General features: G+C 46.6%; 1 protein-coding gene across 2 annotated transcripts in view; it reads left to right on the top strand.

Moving 5' to 3' along the window:
• Positions 1 to 26,075, top strand: part of LRRC9 (leucine rich repeat containing 9) — a 2,495,628-nt gene that overhangs the window by 98,664 nt on the left and 2,370,889 nt on the right. Inside the window, exon 3 of one of the 2 annotated variants that reach the window (XM_069638901.1) lies at positions 25,177 to 25,395. The exons of the other annotated variant lie outside the window; for it this stretch is intronic. Within the exon in view, the coding sequence (XP_069495002.1) occupies positions 25,177 to 25,395 (219 nt within the window). The remainder of the gene's footprint in view (positions 1 to 25,176; positions 25,396 to 26,075) is intronic. 2 annotated transcript variants of the gene reach the window in all.

Raw genomic sequence — 26,075 nt, forward strand, 5'->3', positions numbered from 1 at the left:
AGAGTCCATAGACGTGCATCAATTCTAGATTATTTCCCTTACCTTGCTCTTATTGGGACACATTCCATGTTATGTGACTGATCCTTAGAACACAGAGTGCCCATTGTCCTCTTGAATTTCTGTTGACCACTATTAAGGGATTAAAGACTGTCCAAGTAACATAACATATAACAGAAGGTGAAATCTCCAATAACAGGAGAGCCATATGATTGGATGAGTTAGACCATACGTTGTTAATCAGTTCAATCATTACATTGTACAGAATGTGGCGTTAAGCCCCCGTTCCAAGGGCTAGAACGTGGGGGTTAACTGCTTAGCAGCCCAAGTTAACGGCACGAACGAAGCGAGGTCTCTGGGCCGTTACCCCCCGTTCCAGCACTTGGATCGGGACTTAAGGCCATTAGAACCCTGTGCTACCAAAGCGGTAACCCGGGGTGCTAAACAAGGATTTTCCTTCGTTCAACAGGACACGTGTGCGCATCCTGTTGTACGAAGGAAAATCCTTTACAAAGATGGCCACCATGGCAAGGGAAGGCGGGACCCCTCTCCCCTTTGCATGGCAGCCTGCGGGAGGCAAGGGGAAGGAGCGGATGCACCAGCTGCACTTGCAACCGATGAAATAAGGTAAGTGGGGGGATAAATAAAAGGGACGGAGGTTGGGGGAAGATGGCGACGGAGGGAGCTGGCCATCAGGCGGAATGGAACGTGGGCTTTCACCGGCGGTTCAAGCCTGCGTTCCTTGCCACCCGATTGGCTGGCACCTCCCACCACGTGCTAATTCTATTCTAACAATGCTTGAAGAAAGTTACTGCAACAACTATTATCTTGGAGACTTACTCAATATTTTTGGGAACATGAGTATTAGAATACTTTCAAGTCCCAAACCTAACTTAAAAATTAAACCTCATAGAGGGAATGGTTGATTTAACCTTTTTTGTGAACAGGCAAGAGAGGCAGTACAAAGAGTTTTATAGTTAAACCCAAAAGACAGGGACCCAGTTCTAGAGACTTAATTATTATGCAATTTAAAATCTAAGAAGGAGAAAGATAACAGAGTGAGAGAAAGCTGGGAGGAGTTCCGAACAGCAACATCACTCCATAATAGGCAAATATGTTGGCAACTGGCTGCAAAATGCTCACATTCAGGTAATAAGGATTTTTAAATTGAATCCTCAGACCAGCCCTTTCAATATTTTGAAAGGATGGACACTGTAAGGCACCCCTCTTCACCTCCTTTTGTTTGAGACAATGGTTGGGGACTCAGTAGGACATTTCTTATTGAAATTGTCATTCGTATTAGTGGAAACCCTATCTGCCTTAAACAATATAATATGAAATGTCCTTGCAATGATGAAATTCCAGACAATTTTTATAACACAACAGCAGTTTTTTGGGTGCATTTCGTGAATTTTGTGATGAACGTAGTTATCCAACTAGGTATTGTGATGAATCCCAAGATGTCGTCACTTCTCCCCAAGAAGAAGCCCCTTCCCATGAGGCCAGGGACGTGAGGCCGCTGCCCCATAGTCCCCCTCGGCGGGTGGTGAACAGTGGGAGTATCTCATGGGCAGAGACTCCCCCTCTGGTGCTATGGACAGACATCTAGGGAGAATGCGCCTGACCCCCTCCCAATCACCCGTCCCCAATCAACACCTATGTTACACCCAGTACTATACCCAATAACTCCATGTATCTGTCTAGTGCCAGTAACATAAGATCCACTGAGATGAAAAAGAGCCCAGACTACCCAAGTAAGACTTGTATCATAAAGACTGGGACGCGGAGGTGCAGAACTATGAAGATCACTACCAAAGGTAGGTGTGAGCATTCTAGTTCGCCACTAAGGGTCACTACTAACTCCAACATAAAAACAGAAGAGGGACTAGGGAGTTGGTTAAGTCATCCCTGGCAGAGCTGAGGACCGATCGACGGTTCAGTGCCTGACAAAGTAAGGGCTTCAAACCAGGGCGCTGTCCCTGGGATCAGGTATCTCTTCCGGGTCCGACGTGGAAGGACCTATCCGGTGGCTGGAAGAACAACCAGACCGGAGAAAACTAAGGGGCTGTGTTGTTCAGAGCTGCCCAAAAACACTGGAGGAATCCAGCAGCTGCGGAGCCGCTGACCGAAGGGAGGAGTACACGGAGGCAGTGCACATCCCAAGAACGAGTCCCAGTGCAGACCGGTGCCCGCCGAGAAGTTCCCTAAAGGTAGGGAAGAAATCAGGGCGGCTGGTAGGGACCAAAGGGAGTGGTAGCATTTAAAGGGAAGTGTCAGAGAAACCTAACATGAGAAAAAGGGTAGTAAAAGACTCCCAGAGAAAGAGAGAAATATTGTGATTGCAAAAGGGGAGGAACTCCTGAAGAGGGGACAGTACATAACCCCATAACTTGAGAGAAAAAGTCAAAAGGACTTTGTAAATCGTCTCCTTCGTGACAGTACTCGGCAGAATAGTGAACCAGGTCTATCTACAAACAAAGAAGGCAAGCAAGAACAACCCTCTTCCTCGTGGCAGCACTTGGCAGAGCTGCACTCCATGGTACGGTGGTTGGAGTGATGGTGGCTACATCATATATGCAGGTAAAAATAGCTAAAATGCAACATTAGGATTGGTGCACAAAATGAGAAAGCCACACTTAAAGATACGGGGGCTACATCAAATATGCAGGTAAATATAGATAAGATGCAACATTCGGATGGGTGCACAAATTGTGACAGCCTCTTCTTAAGAAGGATTTCTGAACTCTGACCAGGAGGGGCAGAGGTTCAGAAGGCCAACTTAGATTCTTGGAACAGTGTAACCTCTGGACAAGCCAGACCAATTAGGGTAGCTATGGCAGGCGGTCAAGACTAAGTCTCAGGAGGGGTGAGGGCGACTGAAAGACCTCAATGAGCACACAAAGCAAGGCCACTTACAAATTACTCCAGACAGGTGTTATATTAAAAATATAGACACATTTATTACAAGGCCTTTGTAACATAGACCACAGCAAAGAATCACAGTAATACTAAAGTAAACCAATACATCACAATGAACACAATATATATACAAGACCAATGGGGTATAAGGGGTTAAAAGCACAAAATATGTAGACCACCTAGATGGGGAGGAAACCAGGCAGTGCAAGTAATCTTTAGGCCCAGTTTAACATCAAGAATACACCTAACTGAGAGGCAGTCCAAGACCTACGAAGAGAGGAGCCTTATGCTCAATAGTACATGCAAGCGCTTGTGCTAATGGACGAAATAGGGTCTCTTCAAGGGTCTCTAGCAGCTCAGGAAGGTGGATAAGGCGATGAAGAACAAGTCCCCACTATTCAAGCAGGACCTCTACTTGAGGGCAAAGGCAGTTTGAGAGTGCGGGATGTAGTCGCTTTTTTGCAGTAGCTGTGGAAAGGAAAGGGGCCCTCAGGGGCCACTTTGTGTGTAAAAATGGGCTTCTGCGCTAGGGGCCACCGGTTGGGGTAAGGACTACTCACCGGTCCCCGACGCAGGCAGACCCAAACTTTGCCAGTACAGTCCACTTCGCTGGCAGGTTCGAATGCGACAATCAGGACGTCTCGACACCGTGTAGACTCTGAGAGACAGCGGGGATTCCCAAACGGGACAGTGGCGATTTCTCCACTCTGGGTGGAGGAATCGTCCCAATTCCCTGCAGCAGGCTTCAGGGGAAAGGGGGTCACAAATGCAGCGAACTTGCACAGGTTGTTGCCACAGTAGGGCAACACGGTAACCGTGTTTACTTCGGTCCGGGCACACTCGTCTCACTTCAGACCTGGGAATGCCAAGTGTACGAAATTCGGTGTGGGGGTGCCGTGGACACAGAGCAAGCAGAATACCAAGTTTCGGGGGCCTCCTCGAAATAACGGCGGTAACAGAGCAAACGTCCCGTGCAAGCTGGTCAGCCCACTGGTTGGCCCAGGGACACTTCCGAAGAGGCTTACTTGCAGGGTTTGTTGAAGGTGCTGAGAATAGTTGATCCCACTATTCCAATGGGTTGAAGCGTCTTCGCAGACCTTCTAGGACGATCAGATGCAAAGGGGTCCCACGGGACGACAGCGGGCTCATGGTGCCAAACCTTCCAGCGGGTCACCAGCGGTTCCTTGACTCGGCTTCTTGTTGCAGGATACTTGGCTCCTTATCCTTTGTTCGTGTGAACTCAGGAGATCGACATGGTAGTGGTGTTTCCAGCCTCCTCTTATCCAAAGTTCCCTTTGCGCCAAAACGGAGAGGACCCAATGGGAGATCTGCTCACAAAACACTCACTCCATATGTGGACCAATCATGGACCACGGTGGTCCCAGGCATTCAGGACACTCCAGACTCTCTGGCACCCAGGATATGTATTGGGAACAGACATCAAAGCCCACATCCTGGAGGGACACACACACACAAGGCATGCAGAAGCCCGCGAAAGCATTGGGTTTTGCGGGAAAGTGCATGACCAAATAAGGACTAACCCGGGTCGACTCGACCTGGGGAAGGTGAAGGGGCAAGATGGCCAAAGGACAGGACAAAGAACCTCGTGGCATGGCCATTTTGGAGCCAGGCCACCTATTCGTGCCAATCGCGGTAAACGTGGGTTAAAAATACATGAAAACGATAGCTGCCACCAGTCCTGTCCATGACACATCTGCACAGTTCATAAAAAGTCCAGCAAGAGTTTCTAGGACCTTTGGAAGGACTAGAGACCCCAGTGTGCTGTAAGGTAAGTTACATTGCACACTGATTACATGTTGCACAAAAGCTGCAACATGAGGAAAGGACTAAGGGAAACAAAGTCTCCCAGTACTGACTGTCTTAAGGGCATGTACGTTTCCCCATAAAAAGTGATGCGAAAGCCCAGAGGAGTGCAGCAGAGGGCTGTGCTCCTCTGGCAAAGTTCAGATCATGGTGTAAAACAGCAGCAAAAAGTTTGGGTGTTGACGCTTGGAGGGAAAATTACATTCAAATATGAAATCGTTCCTAACACCTCTCCTCATGGTACGGGGGCTCCAACAATATACAGGTACAAATAGGTAAAATGCAACATTAGGATGGCAGCACAATTTGGGAAAGCCTCACCTCATGGGGGCTACATCAAATAGGCAAGTGCAAAGGGATAGAAACCAGGGCACTCCCCGCAGCAGACATGACCAACTCCAACAGGCTCATCCACTAAGGCCTCATCGCTACATTTTTCAGTGAGCCTCCCCGTGGCTCCCACAATGCAATATTGAAAGAGCTCTGACTCTACACGGCATACGCCAGCGTAGAGTATTCTTTTACTCACTGGCCAAATAGCCTATAGGCCGAGTTTTTTTGTTATGATATGGCATTTGTAACGTGCCTATACAAAAGTATTTCAAGGCGCGACGAGGCAAGGAAGGGGGAACAGAGGGAGGACGGAGACAGCGATCTTACTAGACCAAGTGACATTGAGATTGCACAAGTGTAGGGGTGGGGGAAGGGGAAAAGTGCCAGGGTAAAGGGCAGGGGGCAGTGCTGTACATGGGATTAAAACAATAACAAGAAGTGCGGCCAGCAGGTGGCAGGTGTCCAAAAGTGCATGTAGGGGGACTGTAGGGTTACAGATACAGACCGAAATGCAAGGGTTGCCGGGAAGCTGTGCGGGTGTGCAACTGGGCGGGCAGGGACCTGGGCTCGAAATCATAGGGTAGCCAGGTGACCAGTGCAGTATCGCACAGGAAATCAGCAGAGGGAGAGGAAGAGAGAAGGTCTTGAGTTGCTTCCGGAACCGGAGATGGTTCTGCTCATGTTTCAGAGAGGCAGAAAGGCTGTTCCAGAGGGATGCCCCAGCCGAAGAAAGAGATCCACCACCAACTTGTTGCTTGGAGAAACAACTAACCCTAGGGGCGTTGTAGGTGGAAGAGCGAAGAGCTCGAGTAAGAAGGTATTTACGAAGAGAGAGTTGGAGGTATTGAGGGCCCAGGCCCCAGAAGGCCTTGTGGACAATGCAGAGGGTTTTGAACTTGATCCTTGCAGCCACTGGGAGCCAATGCAGAGATTTCCGTGCTGGAGAGCTACGATCCCTGAGAGATTGAGGCCAATGGCAAGTCTTATAGTCCTGTTCTGTATGAGTTGCAGAGAGTAAAAGCAGGCAGATTTAGAAAGAGGCTCTTGCAGTAGTGCAGACTAGAGAGACCCAGAGCTCTAGAGACAGTGAGCTTCCGGGGGAAGGAGAGGAAAGGAAAGGAAGAATACCTCTGAAGAGGTGCAGTTGGTAGTTTGATTTCTTAGAGACGTCAGAGATGTGAGGAGAAAAGGAGAATATGAAGTCGAGGATGACCCTGAGGTTCTTGGCCACACAGCTGGGAGCAGGAAAAGGGCCACAGAGCGTGACGGGAAAGGAGGGTGCAGGTGTGCTGATGAGGAGAATCTCTACCTTACTGGCATTAAGGCAGAGATTGTTGACGGCACACCACTCCTGGATAGCAGACAGACAGTCTGAGATGGGAGGAGGAGAAGAGGTGACAGAGGGGAGCCTAAAAACGAGCTTTCATCCGCATAGCACTGAAAGTTGGAGCAGAGAGCAGAAATGCAGTGGGCGAGAGGTGCCAGGTATTGGTTGAACAACCTGGGAGAGAGGTTAGACCCGAGGGGAACACCACAGGTAGAGGGTGAGATGGAGGGAAAGGAAGGACCCAAGTTGGACCTGGGAGGGTCGATCAGAGAGGAACGAGTTCAGCCAGGCCAGGGCCTGATCAATGATACACACGTTATCACAGAGACCATTGAGCAGGTTGGCATGGTTGACTGTGTCAAAGGCAGAAGAGAGATCGAGTAAGTTGTGACAGAGGGGAGATTAGAATCAAGGTTAGAGAGCAGGTCTTCACAGATGTTCAGGAGAGCAGTTTCCGTGCTTCTGGCTGCTCTGAAGCCAGACTGATGGTCATGGAGACAACCAACAGATTCAGTGTGAAGATTAAGCTGGGAGATGGGGGATGTTGTTCTACTCTTTAAGTTTGCTGTTTCAAAATAGTTGAAAACCTGGTTGCGACAGAAAGCGATGAAGCTAAGGACACTTGATGGCAACTGAACCCCACTGGAACCCGAACCCTTCCCCGCCGTCAGACAGGACAGAACTACGAGAGACCTCCCTGCCGCACCAAAAATTTCACTTCGTAACACTTATCATATAAGGCCTGAACTTTCCCAACAAGTGCAAATCAGCACTCCAACACCTTGGGGATTTGGCCAGCTCAAAAATGTCATCCAAGAAACTCATCTGATCACGGCAGGCTTTCCTTGTCTGCGGAGCAAAGATTTTCAGAGACAGTATCTGACATCCAGCGGCTCCAAAAAATGTTGCACAAAACTTTATTGACGAGGGGCATTCCATTTACAGAACTAGAGGTACTCCAGGGTCCCGAAAGTGCGATTTGTGGGCATAAAAGTCAAGCTGTTTGACCAATTGTATACCGTGGTCTCAGTCTACGTTCCCAGTGAGAGACAGGAAGCCTTCTTGATAGGCTTGGAGTGCAATTTACTCCCGTTCTGGGAGGACCAGGTGGTGATGGGTGGCGACTTTAATGGGGTCCCGGGCCCCCGATCGATAAATCTCACCAACCAGCACTGAGAGACTTCAAAATTGCCATGGGTCTGCTTCACTTCTTTAAATTCCTAGGAGTGGTGGACTCATGGGGGGTTTCACACCTGGAAATGAGGGACTTCTCATTTGTTTTCACTCGTACACCGCACTTCCTTCCGCATTGGCCTTTTGCTGACCAGCCCCAGCTCCTACAATATACCAACGAGGTAACGATTGGTATGAAGATAATCTTGGATCATGTCCCCGTCATCCTTCCGGCCCGAATTCGCAACACTGATCACCCTCCTAAGCCCGGATGGTCTATATATGAGCCGATTCTAAACGACATGGCACTCAGAGACGCTTTAACCAAAGCCTTTCATAATTACTTTAAAGAGACCCCAGTAGGACCCACTTTGATTGGTTGCATGTGTTAATTCTGCAGTAAAAATATTGCGATGCAAAAATATCGCCATATTTTTGCGGCGAAATTCACACATGGACCCTGCGGGGGACACCCCTGCAACTCCTGCATCATTTTTTTATGTGCGGGGGACACCCCCGCAACCCCTGCTCCCACATAATATCCCCAAAAAAAAGATTGCCTATGGCGAACCAAACGGCCAGATCTATGGCAGTATTTTTGTTGGGGATATTATGTAGTGATACCCTTTGATTGCCAACAGGTGGGAGGCAATCAAAGCAGTTATCGGAGGGGAATTGATTGCCCAGGCAGCGGCTTACAGAAAACGCAGAGCCCAAAATAAAGAATTATTGGAAAAGAAATTCGTGGCAGCCGAACTGAATCATAAGAAGGGTTGGTCACCCAAAGCAGCTCGAACCCTGTGAATTGCACGCAACAAATTGGAAGCCCATTACGCATAAGAGACAGCACAAACTCTTATAAGAACTAAGCAAAGCTATTATGCCCATGGCAATAAGGCCAATACATTCCGGGTCAGGAAGCTAACAAAAGCCCGAACGAGAACCTGATTATAGGCTTAAAAGGCTCCAATGGCTCCACCTAACATTATGAAGAATCCAAGCTACAACTAACAACATCACACTTAATCGACACTGTCAGGCACCCCTAGAACATTATCTCAACAGAACTAATATATTGAGGAAGACGCTCTCCCTGCCCTATCAGAGATAGATAGGGAATCGCTGGAGCTACCTATCACCGCAGAGGAAGTTGAGACAATTATAAAATCATTGAAGACTGGGGCCACCGGTCGCCCTGTTCATTTGGAAAAGGGGAAAAGTGCGGATCCCACAAAAGTTATGACGGGCGCTGCCAAGTGTGGTGGAATGGGCGCTCCTAATCTCTGGAGCTATTATGTGGCTGCACAATTGGTGAACATCCCTACATGGTCAAACACAGCAACCCCCCCGAAATGGGTACTCATTGAACAAGCCAGATGCCCTCTCCCACTCTTCTCCCTGCTACATATATCTGCGGCTGCACACAAATATTGGATGTCCATTCTCTCCTCCGCCAAAATGACCCTGCAAATCTGAGATTGGGTCTTACAGAAAAAAGGGAGCCCATGCTCGCCAGTCCTTCGGAACCCAGACTTCACCCCAGGACTGGAACCGGCTAATTTCAAGAATTAGAGTCGGGGGGTTTGGGGTGAAGGTGGGAGGGTTGGGGGGCTGCAGACAATTTCTCAACTTTTTGAGGAAGGCTCTCCACTCACCTTCGACAAATGCAAAGTCGGCTTCACACGCTCAGAATGGGATATATTCTCTTACACACAGATTCGACATTGGATCACCCAGCCACCCATCAGACGAGGGGCCATAAGAGAGTTCAACTCCTTAGAAAGCACTCTCCAAGAGGGCCCCCGACAAGGACTCATCACGAGACTATATAAATTACTCCAAGAAGATATGCTATCCCTACGACCAACATACATGACCCAGTGGAAGGCAGACCTTGGTCACCCTACAGACAACCAATTGTGGGTAGATATTTGGTCCAGGAACAATACATCCACTAGTTATGTCACCAATAAGGAGTGTGCTCTTGAGCTACGATATCGCTGGTACTATCCCCCCGTATGCTTACAACACTTCAAGAATTCACTGGATCCCAAATTCTGGAGACAATGTGGGGCCCTGGGAACCTATCTACATATGTGGTAGGAATGCCCACGAGCGCAAGCCTTCTGGGAGGAAACGCTCAATACAATTGAGGCTATCACTCACATTAGGTTGCCAATGGATCCGGAGGTAATTCTATTGGGGATCCCGCATCCGGAGTACTACCCTAAAACCGGACCCACAGCCAAGCTCCGCACCCAGCTCCTCCTAGCCACGGAAATTACTCATGCTCACACTTGGAAAGCCCAGGAGGGCCCCCAACTACCTCTGTGGTGGGTCAAGGTCTGGGATATCCTCGTTGTGGAAAAGGTCACGGCGGCTAAAGAAGGAACACTTAACTGTTTTACTGACATTTGGGCCCCAATCTTGGAGTATGATAAGGCCTTCCCTGCGCTGACTTACCAACCACGCCTGGTGAGACTTTTCCTGTGCCCCAAGTAGTGGCTCCAGAACGGCCCTTCCTTTCACAGGGCCTCATGGAGATGTAGCACAACCGGGGTGGATGGTGAGTGCAGCACCTATTTATCATTATGCATTGCTGTTATCATGTCCTAACACTTTGTCTATTATGCTGCAACTGATTTAAATAAAGTTGTTTTAAAAAAAAGGCAAGTACAAATATGTAGTACAGCGCAGGGCTGAGAATGTCAATCTGGTGGTTAAAGGTAAGTAAAGTACAAAGCGCAGCTGGGACAGAAAGGTAAGCAGTGGTATTATCATGAGTGCACAGATTGGAAAAAGCCTCACCTCGTGGTGCGTGGGGCTGCTATGCAGGTGAAATAGGGCCAAGCAATGATCAAGTGGGTGCACTGTCCAGCAGAGCCTTACTTCGTGGTGCAGGAGGGCAATGTTGGTGACTCAAAACTTGTGCGCGAGGGATAGTCGAACGATCCTTGGTAACTATGGCATGGATAGCATGGTGGGTAACGAGCAGACAAACAAGGTAAAGAACATGGTGTAAAGTACCCGCCGGATATGCATGCAGAGCAGGGTTGCCTGGTAGGGATCCGAAGCAAATACCATGTAAGGTGTATGCAAAATCAAAATACAATGTGGCTTCCGACAAGGTGTGGCGAAAGGGATAGTTGGGCAGATTGGCATTAACCTGGTTCGGAAAGGCCATTACACCGGCAGGTGTTACTTCAGTCACCGAGTCAGGTATGGAGATCAAAATGAGGGTCCATAATGGCAGACTTACCGTTGGTAGCGGATCTTGTGAGGCAGAGCAGAGCTGTAATGATGCAAGTTAATACAGTTCGTAAAGCTTGACCCAGTCCAGGAGTGATGTAAGAAGTTGGTGAAGGATCAAAGAACGGCAGCCATGTCGGCCAGGGCCAAACAGGAATGGAGGTACAAGCCTTAAACGAAGGTGTTTAATGGGGCCGGCTTTGTCTACCGGTTCCCGGAGAGGAAGTGAAACAAAAGATGAAGCGGGCCAATCGGTGGACCTCAGAGGCGGGTCCATGGAAGGTCTGCAGGCCTCAGTGTTGGTCGGCATGAATCCGGCGGCCATGATTACAGGGCAAATGATCTTTTAAATGCAGGAGACATGGGTAGATTTCTGAGACACTCCAGTGCCACGTTGATGTTAGTAGTAGGGCCAGGCCGGAATGAACAACATTTCCACATTTATATAAATGTTTGTCTGCAAAGTAAAGAAATTAGGGGATTTATAATCATCTTTCTTGTAAAAGAAGGCACTTTCAGCAATATAGGCCAGGTTTACTATATTTTCTTTTAAAACTGAATATTTCCATATATGTTATAGAAAAGACTACCCCCAATGCGTATATACAGCCTGCAACTACTACTGGACCTTGGCCCCAGAGCCAATTAGACTTTCATTGTTGTCAACAATATGTATATCAAAATATTGCTAACCATTGTGATCTTGATTTAGCCCCAGCCTCTGATATTAATAAGAAGCCTAAGCAAAGATATGCAGATTACAATGCCTATTTGCTGCCATTTCAGTACAACAATGTCATGCTTTTCAAACACTATATGTGTATATCTCCACCTTTCGGTTGAAACCTATGTATCCCAAAATATGCATCTTTGAACACACTTGATGCGAACAGCGCCGCTCGCATAGATGCACTTGACACATCTGTATTTGTATTTATTATGTTTATATAGCGCTTTCATCCGAAGCACTTTACATTATAACAACAGAACACATAGAACATTTGAACATTATAACAGAAGAAACAATTTACAATGAATCGAACCAAAAAAAACAATAAGTAGAGCAATTAATCTGTGAGGGGGAAGGGGAGGGGAGAGTAAGGGAAGAAGGAGGGGAGAAACAGGAGGGATATAAGGGTGAAGTGAGGGAGGTGAGGGGACGGGGGAGGGAGGAGAGGATCGTAGGGAAGATTCGAGGGAAGGGGAGAGGATGAGAGGTGGGGAAGGTTTCAAGGCGGGAATGGTGAAGGAGAGGTTTCAGGGAAGTGCGAAAGGAGGAAAAGGTAGGTATAGAGCGGATTGAGAGAGGTAAGGAGTTCCAGTGGAGGGGGGCCAGGAGCTGAAAGGAGCGGAAACGGGAGGAGGCACATGGGGGAGGGGGAACATCTGCTTTTAATTGCGTGAAACGAGACACTCATAACCCACATGTCGCAAACACTTTTCAATATTTAAGTATATATTGCCACTTGAGAATCCCCCTGCCACCACCCAACCCATTCCTCAAACCGGCTGCAACCTTAGCGCAGCTCTCGTGGGGTTACTCGCTCTTCCCCGATTGCAAACAGGATCAGCCTGCCTGCTCAAATGTATTGCACTGCGCTAAAACATGCTTCCTGCCCATCACACACCTCCAAACAGCCCACACGAAGTGCAGGGTAAGTTCCCATTGGCTCCTTCTAGGCTCCTGTTTGCTCATGCACAATCTGCGCATAATAGGATCCTGCCTCCCCTCCAAACATCACAGGCCCCCCCGCACACAACCCATCGGCATGTGAGCGCCTCCACTTTCTAGGCAACAGAACCCACCACGAGCAAAGCCCTCACCCCATGCTGATCCATCTACACAATGCACAGCACTTTAACAAACGCCCATGCCACGACTTCATAGTTCCTACTAACAAACCCAACAGGGAACCATGCCTACCAGCCCCATTGCCACCAAAATCCTACTGCATGTTTCCACCTCTACTAAGTTGCCCTGATGTCTTGCACTGCCCCCACCACCCCAGCTCTACCACCTGCCACCACCTTGTCCTGTTATGACGCCCCACTCAACACTCGAGGCACCTTTGCACGTCCATATTCGGTGACCACCTGTACAAATAAGGAACCTATTGTCAGCCTGGATATCATTGCTGCTGCCCATCCTAACAGTGTCATACCTTTCTCCACCATAGGCCACTGCCTTGCACCTACTGCCACACCCTGTGTACCTGATGCTAGCCCATGCCTTAGCGGTGTGCCTACTGCTTCACCCTGTGTACCTGTTGCTAGTCCATGCCGTAGCTGTGTGCCTACTGCTGCAATCTGTGTACCTGTTGCTAGCCCATGCCTTAATCGTGTGCCTACTGCTGCACCCTGTGCCTGTTGCTAGCCCATGCCTTAGCCATGTGCCTACTGCTGCACCCTGTGCCTGTTGCTAGCCCATACCTTAGCTGTGCGCCTACTGCTGCACCCTGTGTACCTGTTGCTAGCCCATGCCTTAGCTGTGTGCCTATCTCTGCCCCTTGTGTCACAGTTACTGCTAGTTCATGCCCAGTTCACCCTCGCACACATACCAGGGCACCTCTCACCATAAGTGTGATAACACCCACAAAAGTACGCTCCACCTAGCACTAATCAATGCATGCTCACTCACTGCCGACGTCGTAGATATCCATGACCTCCTAACAGTCAACAACCTAGACGGTGTAGCTATCACAGAAACTTGGCTCAATGCAGCCTCAGGCCCAACTCTACCGCTGGCCATTCTCCCTGACTACACTATTTTTAGAAGTGCCCAACTACCTTTATAGCTAAGAAACACATGTCCATCAGGCAGCTGAACACGTCACACAATGAAGCCTCCGAAATCCTATCCTATCACTAAAGCTAACAACCACCCCAACCAAAACCATCACGATCCACATCATCTATCAACCGCCGTGTGCCACCGGCACCTTTCGAAGAAGACCTCTGTCAAACACTAAGTCACAACCTCAAGCTCTTCTCACAAGAACACTCGTAGGGGATTTCAACCTTGGGTTAGATGAACATAACTACCCAGGCACTTCCTCCCTCGCCAATTCTCTGCTCTCCGTAGGCTTCAGCGAATCAACAACCCCACGCACATAAAAGAACGCACACTTGATTGGATAGTCAACTTCCAATGCAACATTGCCCTATAAAATAACTCCTCATGCCCATGGTCCGACTACCATATAATCACATTTGCCATATGGGTAACAAAACCTCCTAAACCTCTCGCCAAACGATTACTGCTCTCCATTTCCCGTAACTCAAAAAAACATACAAAAGAAAATATTTTCCCTTCCTGGGCTCACTCAAATTGGATTCCACCTGCACATCAGATCCTCAACCCTTAGCTGAGCTCTACATCAACACACTAACTGATGCTGTTAACACTATCGCCCCACTATCCCACAAGAGATCGAAACCCTCTGTGCACGTTAACGCTTGGTACTCCCAAGAGCTCACTGACCTCAGATGCAAGAAAAGAACAGCAGAAACATGCTGGAAAAACTCCCCTACAGATACCCGTAAACAGGAATTTAACACCCCGGCCAAACAATACAAACAGGCCAACACGCTGCCAAAACCACCATGTATAACTCTAGAATAACCAATGCCAATTCTGACACGCGTGAGCTATTTGCCATCCTCAGAGAATTGGAATCTCCCATCCCTCAAGCCTCATCCGAGTACAAAGACCTTGCCTGATGTACTAGTATACAAAATGCCATGTTGCAAAACATTGAAATGCTACAGAAGAAAATAGCCGTCAAACAAGCCAATACAAAAATCATTCCACAAAACACCAATAATAATCCAAGTATCATTAGTGGGACATCTGACACCCCTCAGTTCACATTTAATGATATAACAAACTAATTACATAACCGTGAAAAGCCTTGAACCCCTGCAGATGCAAAGGAGCCGCGTGTCCAGCCCCAGCATGTCCAGCCCCACTGATCAAAGACTGCGCAGAAGTATTGGCCCTGTTCATCACAACCTTCATCAATGCTTCATTTTCAACCGGGGTAGTCCCATCCGTGCTGAAAGAATGAATTAATATTTGTGACTTTACTCTGTCAGTAGTTGGAGGAACCCGGGATGGAATTAAGCGCACCCACAATAGTCACTCCCCGCTTATTTCTTTTAGTTATGTGCTGAAAGAAGCCTGGGTCCTACCACTATTAAAACAAAAAAAAAACTTCCCTAGACCCTGCCTTCCCAAATAACTATAGACCTATCACCACTGTACCATTCCTCCTCAAAATCTTGGACAGAGCTGCCTATATCCTGATTCAATGCCATCTAGAATCTAACAAAATCCTAGGTGTTAGACAATCTGGATTCCATCCAGGCCTCGGCACTACTGGATCTGAAAAACCAAATGGACGACATTAGAGACAAGGGAAAACCGGCTCTGCTGCTCCTCTTAGACCTATCCGCAGCCTTCGACCCGGTTGATCACAGTATCCTATGTCACCATCTCACCTCTGCAGCCGCCTTCTCACACGAAGCAGCAGCATGGATCACCTCCTTCCTTGAAGGTCGAGTAATAAAAGTATTCTCTGACCAAGCTAGCGCAGCACCCGCTCCCATCAACTGCGGGGTACCCGAAGGCTCTTGTGTCTCTCTCATGTTGTATAATATCTTTACTAAGCCTCTTTTCGACCTCCTAGACGATCAGGGTATTATTTACACAAATTATGTGGATGATACACAAATCCTAATCCCACTATCTGGTATATACACTCAAGACTCTGCACTGCTAAACACCACATACGCCACTATCCAGGTATGGATGTCAACCCATCGCCTTTGCCTTAATGATGAAAAGACAGAACTACTTCTAGTCGGTTCACGCTCAATCCTAAACAAACTGAACGCAGATTACACTGCATCCAACATAGACGGCACAATGATCACAGTATCACCGGCTGTGAAGACTCTTGGAGTTTACATAGACGCTACCCTCTCCCGTCAAGTCAATGCCATATCTTCATCTGCAGCATATGCCACTAAACTCCTAATCTCAGCCAGACTATATCTATCTAAAGATGACTGCTTAGCTATTCCCCAAGCAGTGATGGGTGCAAAACTGGACTATTGCAATGTCCTTTTCGCAGGCACATCCTCTCACAACATACATAAGCTCTGATGATTCAAAATAGTGCCCTTCGAGCGGCATTAAACCTGCCTAAACATCACCATATATCTGAGGCCAGGAAAGCAGTATACTGGCTTCCGATACAACACCAAATACTCTTCAAGACCCTCACCATTACCCACAGGTGCACATCTAAAGGGACCCCACCATACCTAGCTCAAAAAATGGTTCCCCATCAAACTTTTAGGCCTACCAGAACACCTTACACCCACAGGCTGATCCAACCAAAATTCAAATGATCCAAAGCCGGAAGGGCAAGCTTCCCAAACCTTGCTGCAAAATATTGGAACACCCTCCCTCAACTCCTAGGGGCCGAACACTCTTACTGGGCTTCTTTCAAAAAGCCCTAAACACCTGGCTGTTCACCTGAACTAATTGACGATATACATCACCGCCCACATCAGCAGTCTTGACATGGTAACTGTACTGTCTCTGTAATGTATGGATACACATTGCCTTATCTTTATACCATTATGCTTAAACACCTTCTCTTTGTACCTGCCAATCCTTATGTACCACTGTCTAATCTTGAACTAAGAACTTTCCCAGCCAATGGGCCTTATGTAACTGGATTGTAGCACCCTTATGACTGAGGGCTTGTGTGCGCTGTATAAATTTAATAAATAAATAAATGATCGTCTTGTCTTAAAAATATATCAAATTAAGATCGAGAATAATTCCATAAAAGAATATGAAATAGACTGTACATTGAGGACCAGAATATAATGATCATTTAGTATATGAACCTAATGTTCATTTTATTCTGTCCATGCATTTAATGTGTATTGTATGCATTTTGTTCTATGAATTGTTGTGTTATGGATCATTTTATATATTCAAAAAAACAGAATGATTGATTGTTCGCAAGAAACCAATCCATCAATCAGACTCATTTGTTCCTGTCTAAAAGGTTGTTTACTGCCCTTTTCCTTTTTGGGAGCTATTAGAAACCATGGATCCAGTACTGGTAAACATACCTCGCAGGAGGTAACTGCTCTTCTGCTACCAATTAAAAGATGAATAAAGGAAGCCTCTTGCTTTTAAGCACAGCTTTCTTTCCATCTATTGGCATTGTCTTTTAATTTTAATGAGTATTTTGGAAATGTTCCCCAAATTCAACATTCTAAATCAGTAAAACGGTTGTCACTGTCCCTCATCACCCATACCTCCAGCATCCGAGGAGCCACTCTTTGAGTTAACATCAAGGCAAATTCTTTCAGGTTTGAAAATCGCCCCTACAATAAAACTTATGGAATCATTCAAAGAACAAATAATGCACAAGTATAACTTTCGATATTGCATGGCTTTTTGCATGGTGTGTGTAGCAAGAACAGACATAATACATCTCTTCATTGTAGTTAATTACTATAATTCAACATAGCATTTGTGTTAGGTTACTACAGAAATTAGCCCTCTGCATCCCTCACATCATGGAGCTGTCGACCCATTACAAATAGTGAACCAAGGGCAGCAACCAAGGAGACCCTGGGTAACCTAGTGGTGATAAATCTGTACGTGTTCCTAGGCTTTGCAATTGTTTCTGAAGGGAAGATACTTTATCTGGGTGACCAGAGGTCTTCCAAGTCATATTTGTTCTGCTGCATTCCCATTTTCCTGTAGTGTTATTTCTTTGTTAAGGTCGCTGCACCATTGTTATTCCTTGGCCAGATCAGCTTGCTCCTTTAGGCAGATGAAAGAACTGATTTCAGTTCTTTTGGTGAGATGCCAATGATCTTGCATCTTCATCTTTAAATGTTGTTGGACAGTGGTCTATTCCTGTCTGAAGGGTAACTTGAATGTAGATCCCTTTTCATACAGAACTCTGTGCTCTAGAAGTCAGTTACTGTTCATGAGGCTTGAGTTCCACTTATGGGAGAGTGGTTCATTTGGGGAGAGAAAGCAAATTGAAGTCCCTCAGAAAGCCCTTCCATGGCATATAAGGAAATCTCCATGGACCTCAGTGTTGATCGAGCCCTCAGCATAGCCAGGTTGTTATAGTTTTAAGTTCAGGCCTGCCACCAATCATATTCATCATTAGGTTGGCATACTGTCTCTGTCGGAGCATTCTTTTAACATATGACTACGTATGTGTTCTGCGAAGCCATGGAGCCTCACCCACATTTCCTGTGTTTTCCTCATGGCTATTTTTACCATTTTCATATTTGCTGTGGTATTTTCACAGCTTTGGTTTTTTTAATGGGGTTCCTCCTCCAACCCCCATCTAACCCACACGCACCCCATCACTATGCCACCCAATCCCCTAATGCCCTACCCCAAACACACAACATATGTATTTATTTATAAAAACTAGGTGGCAAAAAAATGGCTGAGGTGAAAACACAGCAAATATTCAAACAGCTAAAATAGCTGCAAGGAAAAGACGATAAGCGCGATTGATGTATGTGGTTGATATGTGGAAGGGAGAGGGGCAGTTCTTACCATGACAACATAACGCAGGATCTTTGCCGGCTCATTAGAAGATCTTAAACACTGCCTCAGTACCCCGATTAAGCTAGTTGATCTGACAAAGGAATAACCATCACTCCACGACCTCTGCAAAAAGACAACCACCACTTGGAAAAGGGAAGCCGGGAAGATAATGATGACTTGGAGGATCCATGGTTGAACAGAGAGAGATTAGTATTCCCTTCAAAACAATTGTAAGGCCTTGTACAATGACCGAGTTGTCCCTTTTAACCCTGGTTGGCCCTAGCTGTGAAGGGGGTGTATAGAGGCCCATGCAGGATGCACTTTAGATGGGAATCTGGAAAGACAGTTTACATGCCTTTGTTGTTACAAAAGTTGACGTCATTGGTGTGAAAGCAAACCGATGAAACCAAAATCAAGTCTTTCACACTGGGAGTGTTAATGTCTTGCCTCCCAATGGAGGTTTGCAGGTTTTCCAGGGGTTCCCAAACCCTTTATTCTGAAGTCAGTGTATGAAAGTAAAAAATGTCTTGATCTTTCCAAATGTCTCTTTGACCAGCTGATGATATAGCTGTAACCTCTCTGTCTGAATACATGGGTCCAGGAGTTATCACTCCTGTTTCCTTGCACCACGCCCCCCCCCTGGAGCTCGGGTCCCTCCTTCCTCAAGCCTCCGGACTCTCTCACCATTGCCCTGACTAGTCCTCCTCTGTCTTCCTTGCCTGGGGCTTGTTACTTTTCCCACCTCGTCAATGACTTCATATCCTTTCTTACTTGGGGGTTGCCCTCCTTCTTCTTCTCGGCTATTGGTTCTTCCGCTAACTCCACCTCTTCCTCTAGTGTCGGCACCTCCTCCACTAGTACTATCACCTCCTCTCCTGATGATGTCTCCTCCTCCTCTATTATTGTCATCTACATTATTATTAGCAGCTCCTACCCTTACTGCCACCTCCTCTTCTGTTGTTACCAGCTCCTCCTCTATTACTTCTGCCTCCTATAAGGTCTTCTCCACACATCTCCAACACCTCCTTATTGCTCGTCGTATCACTCTCTAACATGCTCCTGCCGCAACCTTCTCCACCAACCCACACTGGCTAACTGGGGTCTCTGGGTTTTAGACTTTTCTCCACCCCACCTCCTGGGTTGAACTCTTAGTAAGGTCTGCACTTTTGGTAATTTGGACATGGCTTTGATAGGTTGCTGTTCACAAGTAGGCCTGGGGCTGCTTTAAGTTTAGGGGGATGGACCCAGCCTATAAATGGCCTGTCCACCATCGTGGTCCACCATGTTGGAATTAACTATCCCCACCCATCGACCCTCCCTGGTGCTGCCGTGCAGAGTGTAGTCTCCTTTGCCTCCTGCGTGTGGACTACATTTTGGCAGAATATTTGGTACGTTTATTTTAACTCTTTGTGGAGAAACCATCCATGTGTAATGACTTTGAATCATTGTATTCTTGGTGAGAGAATGCTCTGTCAGGAGACAATTTTTTAGTAACTTGTTTTCACACGATACAATTTGCAGTTGGAATGTTGTGAGTTTGCAACATTGTATCCTCATAACTCATTGAATCGCTATGCATCCTTTTAAAGCTGTGAAAAGACTTCTCTGCTGTTGCAAGGTTACTTTTAACAATGTTAGAATCCTGATACTAATTCCATTTGAATGATACTGACTTTAGTTAAAGGGGCAGGTGTATTTTCCAGCCTTTAGAATTTGTGTCTCTTAAAGAAAGCTTCAGGCTATCTCAGTTGGGAAGGGCCTGCATTCATGGGGGTTCTTCTACTGTCACCTTCCATGGGCAGGTCATGAGGGAATTTTCCCTATACTTCTCCGGGGGCCATCATTGATTGGCTACGGGAGGCCCCTGGGCCCCTGAGGCCCCTCACGTTAATTCCCTAGAACCAGACCAGGGACCTCGTCACAAAGGTCATTCGGTTCATTTGACTCAATCTCTGCCTCAAGACCACAGGCATACCTTGCCAAAGCCTAACTGCTTTGCTGAGATTTATCCACCACTCGCCCCTCAGTTTCCATCCAGGCCAGCAAGGAGTCACCACGTCACAGAAGACTCTATCCCCACCATAAAAGTCGTGAGGCTATCACTGAACTCTTCAAGTCCCTCTATTGCTTCCCAAAGGCTCTGAATTGTGGATGCCCAATGGTGGATATGTTTCTTTTCCATGGCCTGAACAGTTATGGCAGTGCCTGCATTTGCAAAATACTGAGGGTAGCATTTTGGGACACATTCCTCCCTGCCCCCCTCATGCCCAGTTAAACCACTGCTCAACGTCCATTAGTAAGAGCAGAAGCAGAGAGCTGCATAGCCCACTGCATTGTATTTCCATTTCCACTAAGTAATTTGGTGATAGTGTAACATTCAGCCAACTGTCCCCTTCAGGAAGGCATGGCAGGAAGGAACTTCTTCAGAGTCTCTGAGCCACAGCTGCCACCGTTTTGAATTGCTCCATGCTCCTCTGCACTGCTTCTTGCAAGTGACACCAGCTTGCCACTTCTCCCAGGACACTGAAAGATATCAAAGTAGCTACTTTCAGTAAAGGAGTTGGTACTTCTGGGGTTTAAGTCATAATTAGCCTAGGCCCATACTGTAGCCATTTGTGTGCTAGGGAATCACAAAAGTGTCACTCGATTATTCTGTACTTGGCCAACTTTCCAGGCAATTTATTTTAATTTGACTCCTAAAGTAAAAGTGAGAGGTAGCTATTCTGTCGCTTTAAATCAATGTCAATATGAGATTGTGTATATTCATACTTTAAGATTTTCACAGGGGGCTGGAGAGTGTGGTGCTCAAGAAAAATGTTGAGCGTGATTTTACTTGCAACAGTGTATTGATAAAGCTGAAGAACTCGGAGGGACAAATGAATGAGCTAGCTTTGGCAGGTAATCAAGTTCATGTGGCTCTCCAAACAATCTGTCCGTTTTAAATGGTTCATTGTACCATCCAGGTTCTTGGCAACGTGAAATCCATAGGGATGCTGATGGACTCTTCCTTATTGATGCTTCTTCAGATTGGTAGTATTGTGAGTTCCTGGAATTTCATGTTATGACTCTCAGACAATTAAGACCTTTATTGTCAGAAACACATAGTGCTGTCGTAGCACATGCAATTATTGGTGCTCAAATGGATTACTGTAATGCTTTGTATGCTGGTTCTACTAAATAAGCCATACAGCGTCTGCAGCTTCTTCAAAATATGGCTGCACAAATAATAACATATGCCCATAGGCACAACCACACAGCCTTTGACCACCTTAAGAAATTACATTTGCTTCCTGTTAGCACTAGGGTAATGTTTAAACTTGTTACAGTTGTTCATAAAATGCTCTATGGGTCTGCTCCACTATATATTAAACCCATTGTTTGATGGCACATGTCCTTGTGACCTTAGAGCTCAATCTTGCGTTCTTCTGTGGTTGTTCCCACATTTCAGAAGAGTAAGTTCTTTTTTAGACCCAGCAAAGTCCATTTGGCAAAGCTCTGGAAATCCCTTCCAGTATAAATTCGGGACACCTGTAACCATCTCCAATTTAGGAAAAGGATTAAAACCTTTGATTGTTGTGCCTTCTTTGATTCTCTAGTCTGCTTCTTATTGTTTTTTGTTCGACCAAATCTTTATTAGCGCATGAACATCCACAAGTGCAATCATATGACATTTGCATAGTTTGCTCCAAATGAGCTTAACAGCAAACCTTACCAACAATAACTGCTTCAACCCCCCCCCCCCCATGTCCTAGCCCCCCTCCCTACCCCTACTAGTCTAGAGATGACAGACCCCCTATATCCTCCCTTCCCTGGTTCAGTTCTCTTCCTCCAGTAACATCCCAAGTGTCCCCAGTCTTTTCTGGATGTATAAGCAAGTATAGTCCTTAAGTGCATAAGTAAGAAAAGGGCGACCTAACTTCGCCAAACCTTCCCATCATACCCCGTATTGTTGCCATCAATCTTTCCACATCAACGATGTCCCATATTGTGTAATACCATTGTATAATGGACGGTGGTTCCTACTGTTTTCATGGTTTCTAGCCCTCATGAATCAGTTTGCCAACAACATTCCTGCTCGCCCTCCCAACCGAAGATCCCCACTCAATGGTATGTTCAGGAGTGCCCTAGCCCCATCTACTTCTATATTGAATCCCAGCATCCTGCCCATCTTCGACTTCACCTCCTGCCAAAAGTGTTTGAGCTGTGGGCACCCCCACCAGATATGCTCCGTCGTTCGTCGTTCCCTCCACCACCCCCCCACAGTCCCTCCAGCACAGCGATAATTGTGAGTTGTACATTTTATGAGTTTCTTGGGGTGCAGTGCCATCTGTGTAGCAACTTATATTGCAGCTCCCGGTGCTGTACGGATGTGTATGGGCTGTACCATCCCTTTAAAGCATGCCCCCATTCCTTATCCGTAAACCCCCTCCCCAGAACAGTATCCCATGTATTCCTCACTGCCCAATTCTCCTGCCCCTCCTTTTCTGACTGGATCCTGTAAATGGCTGACATCAGCCCCTTTATTCTCACTGAATGATAGCAGCTTTTCCCATTCTGTCAATTCCCTCATGGCTCCCACCCAGCGTTTTAGCTGCTGACCGGCATAGAAGTCCTTCTTTCCCAGGTCATATTCCCTACGACATCTTCCAAATGATTTAAGTTGAGTCCCCTCTCAGAGATCTCCAATCTCCCTTACCCCTCCCGCTATCCACAGTTTAAACCTGTTGTAATCCATTCCCAGCAGGAATGCAGTATTTCAGGGTCCGTGGTGATGGCCATGGCGCCAGCCTGAGCCTCTTGTTCAATCGGTCCCAGATACCCAAGGTGTTCCTTGTGATGAGGTTCTCCATAAACCCGGCTCCTGGCCTATCTTCCTTTCTCATCCAGGGTATTTTCCAGAGATATTCTCCCACCACTGTCTATTACATGATCACCCAATGCTTCTGGTTGTCCTCCCTCCCCTATTCTGCCAGGGCTCTCTACTGTGCTGCCTGGAAGTATTTCATCACACTGGGGCAGACCCCCTCCCTGTTTTTTACCTCTAAATAGAATTGTCCTCCCTATACATGGTTTCTTCCTGTTCCATATGAAACCCATAATTACCTCCTGGATCTCCATCTTCTTCCCTGGGATTGGTAAAGGGATCGCTTGAAATAGATATAGCAGACTGGGGAGAATGTTCATTTTCACAATGGCAATCCTTCCTAACCAAGACACATACAGCCCCTTCCATCTTGCAAGATCTGCTTTCGTTTGTCTCACCAGTGGTGGATAGTTTGCCCCAACTATCTGGTTTATAGTTGCCATCAAATTCACCCCTAGATACCCAACCGGGCCAGTCGCCCACCTAAATGTGGTATTGCTCTCTAGACAGCCCCGCTCTTCCTCCCCTACTGATAGATGAAATATTTCGGACTTGGAATAGTTCACCATAAATCCAGAAACCTCAGAGAAAGCCTGTATCTCAACCATGAATGCTGCTAGCGATGTTTCCGTACTAGTGAGCATAAGAACCACATCTTCAGCAAATTTGCCAATTTTATGATGCAAGTTTGTCCATTTGACCCCCTGCACCTCCCTGTTCTTCCTTGCACGTTGCGCAAAGGGCTCCATCACTAGCGCAAAGAGTAAGGGAGAGAGCAGACGCCCCCATTTGGTTCCTGACTTATTGAGAGCAGGCTTGTCCACCCCATTGACTTGGACCCTGGCATGGGGATTCCGGTAAGTTGCCTGGACCATTCTCAAGAAGTTTGGTTCCACCCCCGCCTTGCTCAGCGTTTGACTCATGAAACCCCAGTTAACTTGATCAAACACCTTCTCGGCATTGAGCATTAATGAGCAGGTGGGTGTGGAGCTTCCCTCCCTTGTGACCTTATCAATTATGTGCATAACCCTCCTTACTTTGTCAAACGTGGTCCGCCCTTGAATGAACCCTGACTGATCATGCACTATTAGGCTTGGAAGCACCCTTTCTAGCCTAGCAGCCAACACCCTGGTATAGAGTTTGGCGTCTACGTTAATAAGTGCAATTGGCCGGTATGAGGAGCTCAGCTGCATTTTCTTCCCCGGCTACGGGGTGAGAGTAATGTGCGCCATCTCCATGGACATGTTGCCCCTTTCTCGGAAGTCATTAAATACTTCCGCCAACCCTTTGGACAGCAGCTGTTTTAAATGTTGTGTAGAACAATGCTGTCAGCCTGCCCTCCACCAGACTTGTGTATGGTTCTAGACTTGTTATTGCTCGCTGTACTTGCTCCCATGTTATGGGCTCCTCTCGCTCTTTGTTCAGAGGATAGCCGCGGTCCCGACCACCCCACCAAGCATGCCTTTTGCACCTCCCCTTTACGCAACTTATTGTTTTTAGGTGTAGAATCTGAGCGCTTAGGTAACTTTGGGTGCTAGCGCCACATTTTCTTACAACTACTTCAATATCTTGTGCTAATATGTGATATTTGTGTATGTTTTAGAAACCTATGTTAAATAGTTTGTCTGTAAAGAAGGTAGAAGTTGATTTGAAAGAGGGAATGAAGCCAACATTATTTTGATAATAAAAGAAAAAATTGGTTTGTTGCATAGCATTCACATTATTTGTGTACTTCTACAGCTCTAGGGCAATGGAGTTACCAAAGTGACAGCACGTAAAGACGGCAAAAACTGAAATTAAACAGAATTTTATTTCTCAATATGTGTTGGTAGTCAATAATTTACCATGCTAACAACTTACACTATGCATTGATCTTTCTTTCAGTGTATGTGCAATGGCTTGTGTTTTGAGAAACTCAGTAAGGAGGGACCAAAAACTGCAACGCTCGAGATGTTTTTTTCAGGATATCCCGGCATGGTGGGATTGTCATTCTTCCCAAATCTAACAACGCTTGTTCTTGTTGGGCAAAATATTCACAAGATTGCGTGCCTGGAGGCATGCCCTTCGCTGAGAGAGCTGTGGATCGCAGAATGCCACTTAATAGTAAGTCTACAATTCACGTTGCCTGAAGGCTTAATTACTCAGTGAGTGGAGGGAAATATTGATGAGTGCCGTACTTGGACTCACATCTCGCTTCTTGCAACACTCCTCTTGTTCTTCTGGATCCCTCAGCCGCATTTGACACGATCGACCATGCTATTCTTCTCTCATCTCTTTCTGAACCTGGCTTTTGTGACTCTGTTCTTAAATGGTTTCACTCTGGCCTCTCAGAATGCACTTTTTTTGTTTCCAGGGCTGCTCACTCTTCCCACAGTTCAGGGCTCAGTTCTCTGCCCTCTTCTTTTATTTTTCTCTCTCTATGCCTCTCCTCTCGGCTCCATCATCTCATCCTTTGGCTTGTCCTATCAGATCTACGTGAAATAGTCTAAATAAACGGGGCGGAAAAGCAGTTTAAAACTTTGCATCGCAAGTCAGTTTTTTCACTTTTTTACTTTTATTTACTTTTGTTTTCCCCACTTTGCTTGTTATGGAAGCGGGAGACACCCCCGCAATCCCTGAATTCCCATAATGTTGAACAAGAAGACCCCGCAAATGACTCGCAAATCTGTCTATCGTTCACCTCTTTTTATGGCTCCATTCACTCTTCTTTGCCTGCCTGTCTTCTTGCTATTCAGTCATTCATGTTCTATGACTGCCTCCATCTTAATCCCTCAAAAACAGGG

This window comes from Ambystoma mexicanum, chromosome 14 (assembly GCF_040938575.1).
Source record: "Ambystoma mexicanum isolate Mex_15411 chromosome 14, UKY_AmexF1_1, whole genome shotgun sequence".
Classification (NCBI taxonomy): domain Eukaryota; kingdom Metazoa; phylum Chordata; class Amphibia; order Caudata; family Ambystomatidae; genus Ambystoma; species Ambystoma mexicanum.